The 17,699-nt window shown below is 41.3% G+C and overlaps 1 protein-coding gene across 1 annotated transcript in view; it reads right to left on the reverse strand.

The window, feature by feature from the left end:
* SEPTIN9 (septin 9) overlaps nucleotides 1-17,699 on the reverse strand; it is a 629,083-nt gene that overhangs the window by 488,723 nt on the left and 122,661 nt on the right. The window contains exon 2 of the mRNA XM_069200262.1: nucleotides 861-923. Coding sequence (XP_069056363.1) covers nucleotides 861-923 — 63 coding nt within the window. The remainder of the gene's footprint in view (nucleotides 1-860; nucleotides 924-17,699) is intronic.

Genomic DNA, 17,699 nt, shown 5'->3' on the forward strand with positions numbered 1-17,699 from the left:
TGCTTGAGAGGGGCCTACGGGGAAGTGGAAGGGAAGACTGGTAGGAGTACTAAGAAAGAAAGCAATATTTTGTAAAATGACCAATATTTCTTAGGACTTTCAAAACAGAGAGGGAGAGAGTGTATGTGGGGTTTTGTCTCTGTATAAGTAGAAAGTCCTGGTGAAATCTGACAGGCACCTCACCATACCCAACTGAAAGCACTAGCACCCAACTATTTATCAGAAAATACATTTATTAGGGGTGTGTGAGATCCCAAACAGCCCCCACCCAGGTTACACCCCTGGCCTTCTCATACACCAGGACACAAGTACAAATTACGTTCTAACTGCCCCCTCACACACACAGAACATAATAATAAACCAGTGCTGTCACTGCTTCTCTCGTACACCAGGAATTAAAAATAAACCTGTGGTGTTACTGCCTCCACTCGTACACCAGGCATGAGAAGAGAACAGCGCTGTTACTACCCCCTCAAACACAGGACATGAGAATTAACCCCTCATGCACAAGGGCAAGAGAATAAACCTATCCTGTCACTGCCTTCCACCATACACCAAGACATTAGAATCTAATCTATTTACTTAGCATACCTCGACAGTTGCTCATTTGTTACTGCAAGTATTGTGTATCATATTACATCTTGCATAAAGGCGACCAAGTGGAAATAAAGGACCTAATTTCGTAGCAAAGAAAAATATTAGTATCAAAGCAAAATCCCAGTAGAGCACTGTACTGCAGGCCTCTCTCCCCTCATCACGAATGCACAGATGTACCCTCCGTTACAATGTGAGGTGCCTACTCTCATACCTCCCCACACTCCCTTGCACATCACACTGGGCATTCTTACTACTTCACTTACTTGAATTTGGACTCGTCACGTCACTGAGCTTCCTTAGTCTCCCACTGGAAGTTCTTGTAATCCCTGGAGAGATGAAAAAAAAGGGTGAATTGCACTGTTGTAGTTGAAATTTTAGTGGTGTCACTAGTCACAGAAGTCAACAATAAGTGACAATACATGCATAATGTTAACCAAAATATTAATAGTTTGAATGCAGAAGATGCCATGACAAATCATTTTAACTGTGCATTTGTTTAAACTAGTGTTAGAAACCCTGGTGGTATTGCATATAAAGCACATGTTTGCAAGATTTAATTAATATGATCTTATAATTTAGACCTTAGAAAACACAATGTATTGAAACGATATTGAATTTCTAATGATTAATTATTTTAATATGTGTGTAAAAATAGAGACATGCAGTTACATGTTATAGCAATTGAAATGTATTAATATAATAGAGTTTTTTCACATTTAAAATGAATGTGACATGCATATTATTGAAGCATTATTAATGTTGAATTCATACGTCTGCATATTAAAGTTGTGTTTATTAAAATGTATTAATTAAATGTATTGCTTTAATACATTTGTTTTAGTTTAAGTGAGGACCATTAGTCTTGTATTTGGGGACTGTGCAGGAAATGCTGATTCATTTTTTCATAACATGAGCTTTCTTTCAGACTTCTTTCTCATGGGAAGGCTAGTTTTGGTAATAGGCCCTTTTGTTTAGACAAAGAGAAAAAGTGTAACTCTGTCCTTGAGACTGGAACATCCTGAATAGATGGACTAAGAAATTATACAAATGTTTCAATCCTCCATGGAGCTACATGAATGGATGAGGCACCCATGATGGACCTGGGAATGGAAGTCTATGTTTCAACCTGGAGACGTGTGATTGATTATTATTGGATGATGCCCCTTCAATGTAATATGGACTGTTTTTTTCAGAGTGAATCAAATTGCTTTATGAACTTTAATGTACTGTTGACTAGTTGGACTTTGGGCAGATTTTTCAGATGCCTTTCAATCAGAACCCTTGCTGATGAAGAACCCCACATGCTGAGCCTCTTGGAAAGGTATCGTCCTATCTGTTTTGCCCCTTTGAGATGTCCCATTGAGACCTAGAGAATCTTTCCTAACCCCTTCCAGAAGACTCTTGACCGAGCTTCTGACATGCTGATGCTTTCCCTTTTTACCTATCTTTTGCCCACATTAGTTAGTACCCTGTTGCTTAAGATTTCCTTTTTCCAAATTCTTTTTGCCCTTTTTATTTTTTTTGTCTTTTGCCCAGGTGTTCTGCCCCACACATGTTAATCCTTAATTTGTCCTTGCTAGGGTTTTCCATTTTGCTCAGCTGAAATTATAATCTTAATGATTTGAAACTGACTGATGCTTGCTAAGCCTGAGCAATGTTTACTTTCTATATTGCTATTAATATTGTTAATGTTTTGTGTGTTCTTTATTGAATGCTTAGTTTTATTAATGTTAGTTTGTCTGAATCGATTCTGTCGCCTTGGGCAACCCTTTGTGATACTGCATCTTTATAATTTTGTCTTGAGAGTAATTTACATGACTTTCAGCTTGAGGTTGTAATAAATCCCTTAACTTTATTCCTGACTGGAGTTATCGTTGTATGGCTAAATGGATCATACTGTTGAACTTAATTGGTCTTAAATGGAAATTGTGTTAAATGGTTCTACCACATCCTGTTGTGGGGTCCAAAGGTTCATCGGCCTCGATGAGCATTGATTCCTGAGAAGGATGAAAAAGCTCCAGCAGCACTCGCCTTTTTTGAGGTGGGCTCATTCGCAGGTGGTGATGTTTTCACAGCCAGGACAATAAAAAAGGAATGAAGATGTGCATGTGCAGCAATACTAAAATGGAAATAGCATTGCAAGTAACTGGAGCTCTAATATATCAAAACCATCACTCTTCCTAATGTCCTGTCTACCCAACCATGCCATGAATATACTGGGACTTGGGTGTGTAAGGTAGGTCAGTACAGGGAAGGAAGGCCCCATCTTCAGTGCTTAACCAGACCCTCACCAGACCCTCAGCTGTTCAGTGCCTCAAGCCAAAACACCACCAGGAGAGGGCTTTGTGGCCTACTCATACCAACTCCATGTCTACACTGTGTGTCCTACTCATACGCTACTACTACTACTACTAAATTCACTGGGGGTGCCTTCCGTTGTAAGGTGAATGACCATTTTTCATAATCTTGCCTACCCTCCTGCCTTAGAGATGTAAATATCCAACTCTCTTGCCCTATGTATGCCCATCTCCCCCTTTTATTTTCCCTGGCTCTTAAACTTTTCAACCTGTTCTTTTATGCAGTGTCCCTCTTCTCATAGTTAATAGATACGTCAAAGAGGTAAGAAATGGACCCCATGGTAAATTCCAAAAACACTGCTGAGAAGGAAAGTTTTAAAAAAAAGAAATTCTTGAAAGATTCTTGGACTTGCAGTATATCTGGGAATCATACTGCGGGATCAGTGGCGCTATCAGTCCTTAATTTTTTCTTTTTTTAAAAAGAAAAAATGCAGGGGTCGAATGTTTTCCTATGGAGCTCTCCACCTGCTGCCACTGCTGGGCCGCCACCATCCAGCACCAGGACTGCCACTGCTAGAGAGGGCGTCCCCCACTGCCTTTGGGTTAACAGCTAGTGTATGGCTCAGAATTGGAAGAAAAGATGATATGTCAGGTAACTCACTGTACATATGGATAGGGTATGGTCTCAAACCACTATCTGTTCGGAAAGCTTCTTTTTTTCATGTTTTATATTAATATTCCATGAGTTGAAAATAATTAACCCAACCTTGATAGTGTCAGCTAAAGACTTTACGCTGGCATTGTGGAGCTAGCTACCATTTCATATCCAGTATCTGTGCTCTGTAGCCATTTGGATCAGATTTAAAAAAATCAGAATAGGAACAATTAATTCTAAACCTGAAGCAGAATCAACAAAATAAAGCAAAGTACTTCTTCCCAGGTTCAGACTGATCACCTAAATTTGGACTATTTCGGTCTGGGGGCCTAATGTTATCAAAGGGTTTTGCCCATTATGTGTCTATGAGTAAATGCGTTGATACTTAAAGGCGCAAATGAGGTAGGAGTTCCAGCCTGCCTGTCGGGAGGACAAAACACAAGACAGAATCGCGAGATGTGATCCCGGTAGGCAGGAGAGACTTACATAGAGAAGAGGCAAAATGGATCAAAGCATTCTGAACTCCCATCACACAAGTTACCAAAGGCTACACAGAAAGGAAAGCATGTGTCCCATGGGAGGAGCAAATGAGAGGGCTGAATTCTGCTAAAAAATATGCAATACATATATGAACATATCGGAGTATTTCTAGTGAACATATGACACAGGTGACTGACAAAATCATAACATTTAAATATTGTTAAGAATTATGAAAATGACACTAACACAGAATTTCAGCCCTGCCAACATGTGAAAAAGTTTCACTGGGTGATGAGGGTGCAAGGGGCAGGGTTTAGTGGCGAGCACAGCCTGAGGCACTTTAAATTTACTGCCTCCCTGGTCCAATACCAAAGAAAAGCAAAGCTGCTGATCCTGCCACTGATGATGTAGGGGTGTGAGGATGGGGAGGGAGAGGGGTCACACCTCCTAAAGGACATCGGCTGTCCAAACAATTAGCTGGAAATCTGCTCTCTGCAGGGGTTTCCAGCTAACGGTTTATATCAGCTACTCACTGCTTGGCCATGTAATTGGAGCCGATATTCTGTGTCCCACAATGGTACAGGGTGGGTTGGAAGATCACTTGGAAACTGCACACCGAGAAAATTGAGTATTAGGGAGAAAAATTTAATTATCGTTAGATAACAATGGACACATGCTAAAAAGAGTGTGTTAAAAGATGCACAGGAACATCTTTTCACCTGGCAGAGGTCACATTAACAACACCTACTCAAGAGTTTGCCTGGTTGATCATGTATATACACAATGGCAGAGTTGCAGATGTCCATCTCAGGTCTGTTGCTAACCAAGAGCTTTTGACTTTACTAAAAGTATATCTATATAGCTAATAAATGTAAACAGTCTTTCACTGAGCCCTCTTGATCCATTAGTCTGTTGTGAAGTCATTCACATTTTCCATCCACCCACTGCAGCATACAGCATGGGGCAATGGGTCAGCCCACTTATACCATTGACTAGCCTGGCTGTGAATGATGGCATTCTGCTCTTGCCTATTGTGAACATACACACAAAAAGTAGTCAACTTCTGTGGCAGGGACTACTAAGGTATTGTGTATTTTTCTATTAAAAATGGCTTTTACCCAAAAGCTTTTTTTCCACAATAGAGATGGCCTGGCTGTTCGTACAAAACTGCCGCCGACCTACTAGTACCTCCTCATCTTTCACTGCATGCATAATTCATTTTTTTTTTTTTTTTTAAACATCTTAAATGGCTGTACATGTATGGGTGCCTGCCTTTTAATGCATTTTACTTTAACACGAACCATTAAAAAATGAGTGCCTTTGTGAGCAAATGAACACACCTGCATGCATAGGCACCCATCTTAGAAAGGTTTTATAAAAGTAAAAATATTCAAAGACGGTTACTCATGTGTATGCATTCATGCATATGCACTAGCACAAATAGCCATCTTTAAATGGGCTATTGTAAACTTTATAGTTAAAACCATTTAAAAATGGCTACCTAGGCGAGCACATACAAGTACATGCACAGGTAGCTATTTTTGTAATGATTTTTGTAATAAAGTTTCACAAAAACCATTACAAAAAAACAAGCATTGGAAAAGTCCGAAATTTTGCACAGAATGCCAGACCCATTTGCTTTCCCATTGGTTAATTCATCAATAAACTTCTGATCTACCCCATCCTTCACCTTCTAGTTAAGCCTGGGTGCTTCAGTGATTCGGTGGGCTGCAGTTGTCAAAGAGCATTTGGAGCTTCTTTGCAGGTGAGAGAACTAGAGAGTTACAGGTGCCCATAACAGGAGGCAAGCACATTGGGCCCATGAGAGGGGAGTTTCAGGTGCTGTAAAAGGAAGAGGTAGCGGCTATTCTAGCACAATTCCAGTGGGGGCAAAGAGAGCTTGGGGGTGCTGCATGTGCCTATTAGAGAGTATTGGACACAACAGAAATCTTCTTGAGAGTAGAGTACTTTGGGTGTCTGACAGATGTGAAAGAGCTGCTAGAATAGCATAAGTACAGATGACTAGTGGTTACTGTTGGAGGCAGTGAAGCCGCATCACATGGTCCTTCTTAAGTCCACAGTCATCTCCACTGGTTGAGGGTTACAGATTCAACCATTTGCATAGCGGCGCTCAGCTCAGCCTATCTTATGTCCACAACCCAGTGCTTGTAGCAACCTGGCAACTTGGCAACCATAACTACATTGGCCAGCATCCAGTGACCCACAAGTGGCACTACAGAGCTGGCCTGAAAGCCCACATTTGTGCACTGGCCTGCTGTGCTCCAAATGAAGAGTAGGTGGAAATGAAATAGATAGTCTTGCGGCACAGTCAGTGTGAACGTTCTGTGGGTGGAACAGGTTCAGAGAAGGCAACCCACTGTGGGTGCAGCGAAGTGAGAAAGGGTTTAGCACAATTTACTGGGGCTGCTTTTGGAAAGACTGAAAAACAGGCTTTGCAGGCCAGCAATGAAGAGTGTATGTGTGCAATGGCTCAGTCCCACCCCCCCTCAGGACTAGCTATCAATAGAATATTACCCTATAATGTCCCCACTAAACTAAAAGGTCTCACGTGATCCAGAGGACGTGCAGAATTCTCGTTCAATTTGCCTTGGTTGTCTTAAATCCGAAAGAAGGCAGTAATTTCTCAGTTACATACCTTCTTGACTATGAACAGTTGCTGGATCCTCATCAATCCAGCTTTAGGCTGAACCTTGGGTGTTACTGCTAGACAGTGCTTTATTCACTCCTTGTGATGTGCTAGAAGCTGCTATATAGGGTGATTTATCCCTACTTGGTTTGGTCTTCCTCTTTGCTCTTTGGGTCTCCAAACATTGCTCTCATTTTAGTAGATTGACATATGTTGTCACTGAATACCAGCATTACTTGCCACAACGGAACCAGCTGTCACCACATCATCATGACTATCCTTCAAATATCACCTCGAAACACACACACAACAACAAGAGCAAGGGATGCAGTGAGATCAGAAAAGAGAGTGGGTTCAGCGAAAGCTGCTGAAGTACAAGCTTCACTAACACACAGAAGAAGTTCAGCACCAAGTAACTGAAAATACATTAGCAGAGACCACCATTCAACTCATGTGAAGAAACAAAACTCACCAATGCGTTAGGCTGATGGATGAAGAAGTTGCTTCTTAGGACAGGCAACATAGGCCAAGTATTATTTCTACAGAGTGCAGTGCTGAATTCAAGCTCCAGGTGTCCCTCTTTTACAAGAATCTGAACTACAGGACCCTGTACGGTTTTAAATGTACTTTCAGTTTTTTTGTGTGGACATTTTGGCTATTCTGGTAGCCTACAAGCCTTTATTTTGTTAGCATGACCTATAGACTCCGGGGGTTAACTTACTTTGTCGTACTGTACCTCATTTATCGAAAAATAACACATTATATAGTGTCCATATAGAAATACCATGATAACAATTTTATTACACATTCTTGAATTATATCTGGTTATCTTGGCACACAACTCACGTATTCGCTTTAATATAATGTTACAAAACTAACAGTTTACTTCAGGGACGAGTGGAACTTCATATTGGTTACAATTTAAACTGGTAAACCAGCTTTAGCAGTATAAAAACAGCAATTCATTGTTTAAAAGTGCCATGCAGAATCTAACTTTAGGTTGTGGGACCATGAAAAATGGGGCAAAAATTCCAGTTTTTCTCACTAAACTAAAATGTGTGATATTGGGAACATCTCTGCTTGTCTAATCTCATTTAGCTAATACAACTGAGAGCAGAAGTGGTTCAGTTCATAGAATGTGCTCTGCATATAAAAACACTCTTCTACACCAAACCCTTTGCTGTGTTTCTTGATTCGCTCATTGTAACATTCCTCGTGGGTTAACTGATTCAGGTTTAATCAAAATGTTTACTACAAGATGTTTTCCAAAAGTATAAAAAAGCGCGACAGTAATTCATCTGACCTCTTTATCGAGGTACCAAATGGCATGTTAATGATATATTGCACCACGTATTAGTGCAATTTGGCAGCAGAGTCCAGCCCATTCCTTCCAGTGACCCAGACATACAATTACTTTTTCTTCTTATAGAAGTCATGCAAAAGGAAAGAAAGGGCCATAATGAACATTCTGCCACTCTAACATTTCTTTACTAGGCTTCTGGCTAGGGGGCAGCGTTTAGAGCAGAATGGACGAAGTTATGACTCACCCAAGTCCCCATGGACTCATTCCAATCACAACTTCCTGCAGTCAGGGACAGCTTCTAACATTTTTGTCCAGACTAAGGTAGGACCGCTTTGACTGGGTCCAGCTGTGTTCCCCAGCAGATCATTTATATATATATATATATATATATATATATATATATATATATATATATATATATATATATATATATATATATATATCCTGTAGAAGGCGTTTGCTGAAACGCGTTGACATTCTGTGCAGGAAACTGTGAATTAATTTAATGGAATAAAATTGGTGAAACTCTACTTACGAACATTTCTTTTGTCCTCACCAGAAGGCCAAGGGATCAGTGTAGCCGTTTTGGTGGATATTGTTCCATCTGCTTTGGAATATATATATATATATGTATATATGTATATATATATATATATATACACATCCATGGAGCACCCTCTCAATACTGTGTGTGTGTGTGTGTGTATCTATATGTACACACACACACACACACACAGTATTGAGAGGGTGCTCCATGGATGTAACACAGTACATGGGCACTTGCTGAATTGCGTGACTTTGGCAAAGTTAGGTCCTTTGGACACAATGCTTGCTTCCCTTGCGGAACAAAGAAATCATATGGAAAGGATCCCATAATTGTATGGCTCCCATTGGAAGCCTCTATTGTGAAAAACTGTATCAAAATCTGTCCGGTTATTCATTGCTGTGGTAATAAAAGTGATCGCAACCGTTGTGACATCACCGGGGGAAGCGCTCCCTGTTCCTTTCTTCCCGAGCCTCACCTGTGTCTCAAGAGAGCTGAGAATGACAACGGAATGCTGGTTAGCAGTCTCACCTGCCTTCTTCTGCCTCCCCCACCTCCTCCTCTGGCATGATGGTGGCAGGTGAATCCGGACTACCTGCACCAACTCCCTTCTTACCTATCAGCACAGGTCTCTGCAGAGAAAACAACCTGGGCTGACAAGTGGCTTTCGCAGAGTTGGCTCCTATGAACAGGAAGGCAAGGAGGGGGTAGGAGGGAGTGGCAGAAGGCCAGGTATTTCTTTGTATATTTTGGTGAGGGTTCTTTTCAAAGGGTGGTGTGAGTAATTGGCAGAGGCCAAGTGTTTATTTTTCAACCTGGGGGAGGTATACAAGGAGCGTGTTGGGGGTGAGTGGCAGTTGGCCAATTTTGTTATCATTTATATGGCAAGCCTCGTTATTTATGTGTCCCTCATTACTTTGGTGTGGCCCGGTGGCGGGACACCAGTTTTTTCTCACAATTACGCAGAGGAGGGTGGAAAACACAGAGGGTGGTGAGGGCGGGTGGCAGTACACGAGGCACTTTAAAAAATATTTCTAGGGAGGCAATGCTGATGGGGGTGCAGGAAGGATGCCAGATATTCTTGTTTCCCAGGGGTGGAAGAGGCATGATGGCCACAGGAGGTGGGAGGCATCACACCATGTGTAACATAGGGCAGTGAGCTAAGGCTGGTTAGGCCATGTTGTGTTTGGCTGCCCCATAACTCCTCGACCCCTGCACAGCTGCTGAAAGTAGGGGCAGCTGATGTAGCTGTCTTGGGTGGGTAATAGTGAATAACGCGGGCGTTTTTCACCTCGGAACCCGTTGGTGGAAAATATCCCTGTTATTTGCTGTTATCCATCTATAATTCTGTGTCACTGTAAGAGCGAAAAATTAGTGCAGCAAGTTTTCCGTCATACATTTAAAAAGACAATCTAAGACTATTTCCTACACAAGGCTACAAATAAGAAGGGGAAATATTAGAACCTAAATGAAAGTTTTCAAGAGAATTAAGCCCAGGCAAGCTAACCAGACAACAAGTGAATTCTCCGTTCCTGCCAGACACTAGAGAATAATAAAGGCAGCTTATAAATCTCACGCCATTGCCATAACAATGACAAACAACAGCCTGAAATAACAATGTCCATAAGAAAAGCACAATTAGCTTCTAGTATCATAGCCTCTGCCACAACATCGCTATTAAAATTCGAATTTGAGCAACCAAATTACAGGAAATGAACTGAAGCAGCTCAAACGCTAATCTTTCGCATTGTTGTTTGTTATTCAACATAATTTCCTCCTAATGTATCAAATACCCCATGTACCAGTTTTTACTTCTTATCTATACATACAGCTTCATTAAAAAATAATGTTGTAGCGCTCTGCAATCAGCATCAGGAATCTAGGCCCCTTTATGGAATGTTCAAACCTATGCACACGAACCCCTACTGTGTTAGGAGGGCATGATACCATAACATTGTAATCCAACTATCAACTGACAGATATGTTTTATCTTAAATATAATTTACAAGATATAGTCGCATTGGCGTTAATGATCGAAAAGCTACACACAATATTGAGGACACCATATTTCTGACAGATGATGCTTTTGCTAATGACATTCTGTCATCCAACCCTTAGTAGGTTCAACTCCATCCAGATGAATTGGACATTGGCTGTACACGTTACATATGTTATTCTGTGTGGTTGTTGAGGTTAGTTCCAAGGCGTAGATGTCAGATGTTCTTAGCCCTGGGTTTACTGGGAATATAGTAAACTCCCACCATGTCATCTCAAAATTAAGAAAATGTCCTGAAAACTGAAAAATTACTCTCAACATCGTGTGAGAAACCCTTCTCTTTCATATTGTGTACAATCCATACCTTCATCTGTTCTAAAGTTCTTGATGGAACCTTGGATAAAGAAACCATTTAGAGGTTAGCCGAGTTCATGAAAACTGGAAGATTGGGTAACTGTGTTAAAATGAGTTCTATTTCTAGTGGCACATTGTCATCACCTCATATGTCTTTACCATCACTTGTAGTTCACTCCTATAGTTATAAGTGATATCTCAGTTACGAAAGAATCAAAGCAATGCTACATGAAATGCTCAATAGAACCACAGGCTCGTATTTTCACATTGGAATCCCTTCATGTCATCACACGGAAATCCCTTCATGACATCACATTGGAATCCCTTCACGTCATCACACTGGAATCCCTTCATGACATCACATTGGAATTCCTTCACGTCATCACACTGGAATCCCTTCATGACATCACATTGGAATCCCTTCACTTCATCACACTGGAATCCCTTCATGACATCACATTGGAATTCCTTCACGTCATCACACTGGAAACCCTTCATGGCATCACATTGGAATCCCTCCTGTATCTGCTTTAAAAAAGTATGATCTCTTATTCTCATCTTATAGACCAATTGAAGCCACAATTATAACACTCTCTCTCTTTCTCAGAGTGTATTTTTTAAGTTCAATGCTATGTACGGGTATGATGCCTGGATGTTTCCCTTGTTATTGATTATTGAAATGAAAAAAACTCTGCAGAGATCTGTGTACAATTTCTTATTTCTTTTCTACAGACGCCGTTCAGTGAGACGAATATCCCGGTTAGGGTGACTAATATCACGTGGGATCTCTCACATTCGTCCCCGTTACTGGCACTTTTTCCGTCTACAGTCTTTCCTTTTTCATTCCTTCTGGGTTCATACCTGGGAAGGAGCCTGTATTGTTGCTTTGTGTTAATTCAGACTTCTGGAATATACCTTCATAACATTATTCAATTTTTCTCCTAAAATGTTTATTGCTTAATTAGAGTTTACAATCTGCCTTTCTAATGCATTCTTCTGCGTTATGCTCATCACTCTAATACACCTGTATTACTTTAACACTTTGAGACAAAGGAACCAATATCTCGATTTGCCTCTTTTGGGCAGACTGACAGCATTAAAAGCTTTTTGGCAGATCCCTTCTAGCCCATGACAGCTTCACCGCAGGTGTTCACATTGCACCTTATTATCATCTATAAAGTTAACAATGTGTTTCTAAAGCAGAGTATTCAGCACCTTCTGTGCCGAAGCCCCCCCAACTAAACACCGTGCATACAAACATTGTCTCTTCATAGGGGCCTATCTGCAGATTACGATCACTGTGTGCAGGGCTGTTACAGGGACTGCCTGCCAGGCGGAGAAAGGCTTCCCAGTCTGCCACTACTTCAAGGTGATTCTCTAGAAAATCGAACCTGGCCTATCTCACCATCAGTTGTTTAAATGGATGATTTGTTTGTAAAATGTAAAAAGCTCACACTCTGGCCACCTCACTCTTTGTTTCCAGAGATTCTTCAGCTCTTACTTCGTAAGAGGCTTGCGTATAAGGTTACATTTCTGTGATAGACTGTTAGGGGCATGTTTATGACTGTCTGATCCAGAGGGTGCGAGTTCTAGTTTATATATTTATTTGTTCTCTGTCATTCTAGAGTGGGTTTCTTGCACCTATGCTTGAGGTTCCATTAGTAGTCATATGTTCTCAGCCCTGGTCTCTGCTCTGAATGCACTTCTTGTCTCCATAATGTCTAGCTTCGGACTGTGGGTTATCACTACACAATTCCTCAAGAGGAGGACGGTCTTGAGACTTAACATCAACCTCTGCCAAAATACTTAGTAGATGTATGAGTGATGTGCTAGTACTTTGCAACTAAAAACAAAGTGCATGTCACTGTCTGCAAGTTACTCTCACTGATGCTGTGAGTGTTGAATTGGGGGTGTGGTCTTCATTAGGAGTTGGCAAATTTAGTGCAGTGTGATATCAATGATGACCGCATCAACTGCGGCATTTGTTAAATCTCTTTTACGCCGCAGTTGTCTATGTCATCAGTGAAGAGCAGAATGTAGGTGAGGGAGAGCATTTTACCAGAATAGATTTACATTCATTCAAGGCCAAGTTTTAAATATTTGTGGTCTTTAATGTGTTTTGAAGACACCTGCAAGCCCACATCCTACCTTCTTTGGGCACTTTTGAAATATCATTGGTAAGGAGTCCTCATATTGCCAACCTTCTGTTATATATAAGAGGTTGGGTGATGTGTCTGGGATCAAGTCAACAATATTTATGCAAGTCTTGTTAATGGATCATGCATTGATTAGGAGGCATTTGAGATGTAGTGAAGCTAGCTATGTGTTTTATTAGTGGGAAGGGGCCGATGGCAGCTATGGGAACAAAGGGAGCCATGGGATAAGGTAGCAGTGTTAATTCAAGGCTCCTCTTCATTCTCACGGAGATTGAGAAATGAAACAGAGAAAGGTTGACAAGATTTATTATACGATGTAGATACGAGAGTGCATCCATAGTGAAGAGATAAAAGGGTAAGTGAGAGTGTTATTGAGAGAGAATTGCTTGTGTCTTATTTATTATGGGGGCGTAGGACAATGGGGAGTGATGGGGTGCAATATCCTTCAGTGATCAAAAGGAATTGATGGATGGATGTAATGCATGATGAAGGCTGATAGCAAGAAGCTTTTGTTTTCTACGTGAAATTGCATTGAAGAAGCCTAGTAGTAAACACTGATGATGTGCAGCCTTTCTTTCCTGTTTAATATTGAACCGAGGCCTCCTAACAATGATCAGTGCAATTATCAGTGCTACTGCACACTGCTATCTCCATATCATGTTATGTGCATTAGAACAACAGTGATTTTATCTATAGTGCTGTTGGTCTAATCATATGTGATGTCACTAGTGATGTTATCAATGATGTCATTTTTGGTCATGTAGAGTAGAAGTGGAGAAGAGAGAGTTAGGGTCCATAGCTAAGCAAATTTCAGTGTTTTGGACGGTAACCATCATGCTCCTTCAACTGCAGCTTTTTCTATGGAAGTTTCTGTACTTTATATAATATTCTGTTCTGAATTTACTGATCCAAGTATCTAACCATAAAATTCGTTCACCTGAGTTTTATAGTTCTTATTTCAATTCTGTGAAGCCTAGCACCCTACCCTCAATATCTGCTATGCATTGCTTTGACATAGCTGAAATTTCAAATTATACAGGATGAGAATGTTCAAAAACTTGTTTTTTTCTTTACTTTTTTTCCTCAATGCAGAAAATATTACCAATGGAGAAAGCCTTTGACCTCAACCCGTATGAAATATGGGTGTGTTCTTTGCCTTGTCATCTCGGAAAGAGATTTCCTCCTGCTTTTTGCAGCAATAACTTTCCATAGTTGGAAAAGAATTGTAATAGATATACGAATACCCCTAAACATACAGGTATTCCGAAGTTTCGTCAAAACCGGACAATTAAGCTTAAGAGTACATATGGTCTTCGGCACAAATGTTTACAAATCAGGGGACTTTCCCCCAGCACATTATTTTTGTCACATATGAGTTAAATTAGCAAGCACCAAATTCTTTATGATTCGGGACTACTGACACCGTGGCTCTAATCATCTTTCAGGGATAAAGCAGAAGTAAAAAGCCCAGGGACGGTCTTAGATAAGCAGCTGACCATGGCCTCACAAGCGAAAAAGGTAGCCAGTTGCTGCTTTGGCCTCTTGAGAGCTTTCAGAAAGGTATTAAGGTGGCTCCTGATGGAATCACAAATTATGGTGATTAATGGTTTGATCCTTTCTCGCTTGGATTATGGCAATTTCCTTTATTTAGGAAGTTCAAAGGCTGTGATAAAAAAAGCTTTATATCATCCAAAATGCTGTGGCCTGTGTACTGTTAGGCACTCTGGGAACCCAGTCAGCAGGGGCAGCACACAAAACGCTTCACTGGCTTCCATTAAGTGGCAGAGTAACATTTAAAGCATTATGCATTTTGTACAATGCTGGTCCAACCGTTATACAGCGCTTGGCAATTCCCTACTGTGCCAGTAGGAACCTGAGATCAAACAATCTTAAACTGCTTGTTGTCCCCAGAATTAAGAGAGCCAAGAGTGAAGGTCGGTGTTATACCTGTCTCGCCACTAAACTTTGCAATATGCTGCCCTTAAGCCTCAGAAGAGGAGCCAATTCCATGAGTTTTAGAAAAAAAAAGGTATTTCCTTTTTCTGAACTTTCCGTGTAAGGTTTTGCAATTTTCTCACTCAGCTTGTCAGATAGCGCTGGGAAACCTGAATCTCAGGTAGCTTTGTGCTTTATAAAATTGGTGAATAGAATAATAGTGTGAACTGTGCTCTTTACTCCGGCTTCATTTGTGAGCATGAAAGGATGCTTCGGGATGTAGATTAATGGAGGAACGACTCTTACTCCACGTCTGGAAATATTCAGGGAAGTGATTATTTATTGGGCTTGCCTACACTGGACCATGCCATGCACATTTGGCAGGACCCATCCCTACTTTCTCTTTGGCATGGCTTTGCTTTTTCTTTGAAGTCCCAGGCATGCTAGGCGTTCTTCCATTAAGCCTCACACTGTATTGGAAGGACTTTAGTTTAGCAGGAGGGAAGATTGGCCAAGGGCCACCAGATAGAATATGTTTGCCGCAGGTCTCCCTCATCTTGTTCTACTTTGTTTAAGGGGATATTATAGTAAAGGCAGCTGCATTTTGCCCCTGGAAGCCAGACTCTTGGAGGTGAGATGTTAAAGCACATGTGCTACGGTTAGGCTGAAATAAACAGTTGTATTATTGAATATCGACACCAACAGAAAGGTAAGTGTATATAGGGGAGTATAGATTTACTATTCCTAACTCTACATCTATGTACCTTGAAGATATTTGTAACACGTAGGTACAGATATCTATAGAAAATCTAGATCTACTTACCTGTTAATTTTTTCTCTCAATATTTTGTCCTCGATATTCTGTCCCACCCATATTCTGGGCTCAATATTCAGGGTACACACCACTGAACTGAGCTCAGACTCACTTTAAGAATACCTTCTTACACTCAGTTATGTCTCCCAAGAATAAAAGAGGATCTTTTTTCTAGGTTCCATGCACAGGTACTAAGCGATGCTTATGGTCTCACTGCAGCCTGTTAATACTGTTCCTAATAAGCTGCCGATTGGTCCTGTCTGTGTACCAGGCGCGGCCCGTCCTTTAGGGCAGAGTGGCCACGCCCCCCCACCTTTTGCCCCTCATGAAGAGTGTCTGTCAGGCTGAACAAAGGTCAGCCTGACAGACACTCTTTATGTTCAAGTCAGGCAGCCAGGAGCAGACATGTGCGATTTGCGCAGACTCCTGGCTGCCTGAGCTGAACTTTGCTGGGCTGAGGAGGTCACAGCTCCTATGGGCGTGACCTCATCGGCTCAGCAAAGGTGCTTCGAGGCCCTCCCCTGGGTGACGAGGAAAGCGTCACCCATTGACTTCGACCTGGGCGCTTCAGGTTTAACCCCTGAAGCGCCCAGGGCGAGTGTCAACCAGTGACACTTCGTCACAGAGTGTGGTGGGGTCAGCAGTCTCACTGACCCCATCCCACTCTGTGACGAGACTGGGACTGCTGCCTTCCCTCATTGGCTGACCTAGAGTCACCCAGTGAGGGAAGGCAGCAGTCCCTACCCTCCTGGGACCCCGAGGCTGAAGGTAAGTGTGTGTGTGTGTGATCTTTTAAAATAAATGTTTGGTACCTGCGTGCATGTTTGAATGTTATGAGTGTTGTTAATGGATGTGCATGCATGTGTGTGTGAAAGAATGAGTGTGTGTGATCTTTTTAAATGAATGTTTGGTGCGTGAGTGCCTGTTTGAATGTTATGAGTGTTCTTAATGCATGTGCGTGCATGCGTATGGGAAAGAATGTCTGTGTGTGTGATCTTTTAAAATGAATGTTTGGTGCGTGTGTGCATGTTTGAATGTTATGAGTGTTGTTAATGGATGTGCGCACGTGCGTGCGTGTGTGTGTGACAGAATGAGTGTGTGTGTGTGTGTGTGTGTTTCCCGCACACCCCCTCCCTCCTAAAGCTACCGGCCGCCACTGCTGTGTACTGTTGTTTATCATTAATTATCATGTTAGTGGTCTGTCTCTGCATGCCCTTAAGCTATGTGGTGTGTGTGAACCACTGGAGACAGCACAGAAAGGAACTGTCGGCCACAGCTTGTGAGAGGCTTCCTCTGGTCATAGGTGTGACTTATTTGTGAATTTTGAATACCTAGTGCTAAAACACGCTACCTCACTCACAAAAAAAGATTTACGTTTTGGTCCCCCTGTTACTAAACCCAAGAATGTCTGTCTGTAAATTGAAGGTATCATAATAAAATGAAAACAAGCTGCACAGTACACTGTTTGACTCTTAAGATGACCAAAGATGGGAAAATGTTAGTCATGTATAACTCAAATTACATGAACATGCACGCTGGAATTTCTATTTCATTTCATGGTCCTTCTAAGAGGTGTGTGGTGGAATCAGAATCATTGTTATGCACGAAAGAATCCATACTGAAAATGTGCCAGAAAAAAAATAAGCATTGACAAAGCCAATAGGCTTAGCCTAGGCAACATGGTGCAATGTTTATTTTTTTATTGGAACAGATGCCATAAAAATTAAAAGGAATACAAAAGATATGTTGTCACCAAAACTTATCCTTGCAGAAAACATTTTAAATTTAAAAAACATTCACCGATGTTGCTGTTTTACCAACAAGCCCTTCATTGGTTCCAGGTGTATTCCTATTTGTTTGTGAAGGAGACAATAATAAATCACTACCTTACCAAGTACTCAAACTGTGGGCAGCTATAACT

The sequence above is a fragment of the Pleurodeles waltl genome, chromosome 7 (assembly GCF_031143425.1).
Source record: "Pleurodeles waltl isolate 20211129_DDA chromosome 7, aPleWal1.hap1.20221129, whole genome shotgun sequence".
NCBI lineage: Eukaryota > Metazoa > Chordata > Amphibia > Caudata > Salamandridae > Pleurodeles > Pleurodeles waltl.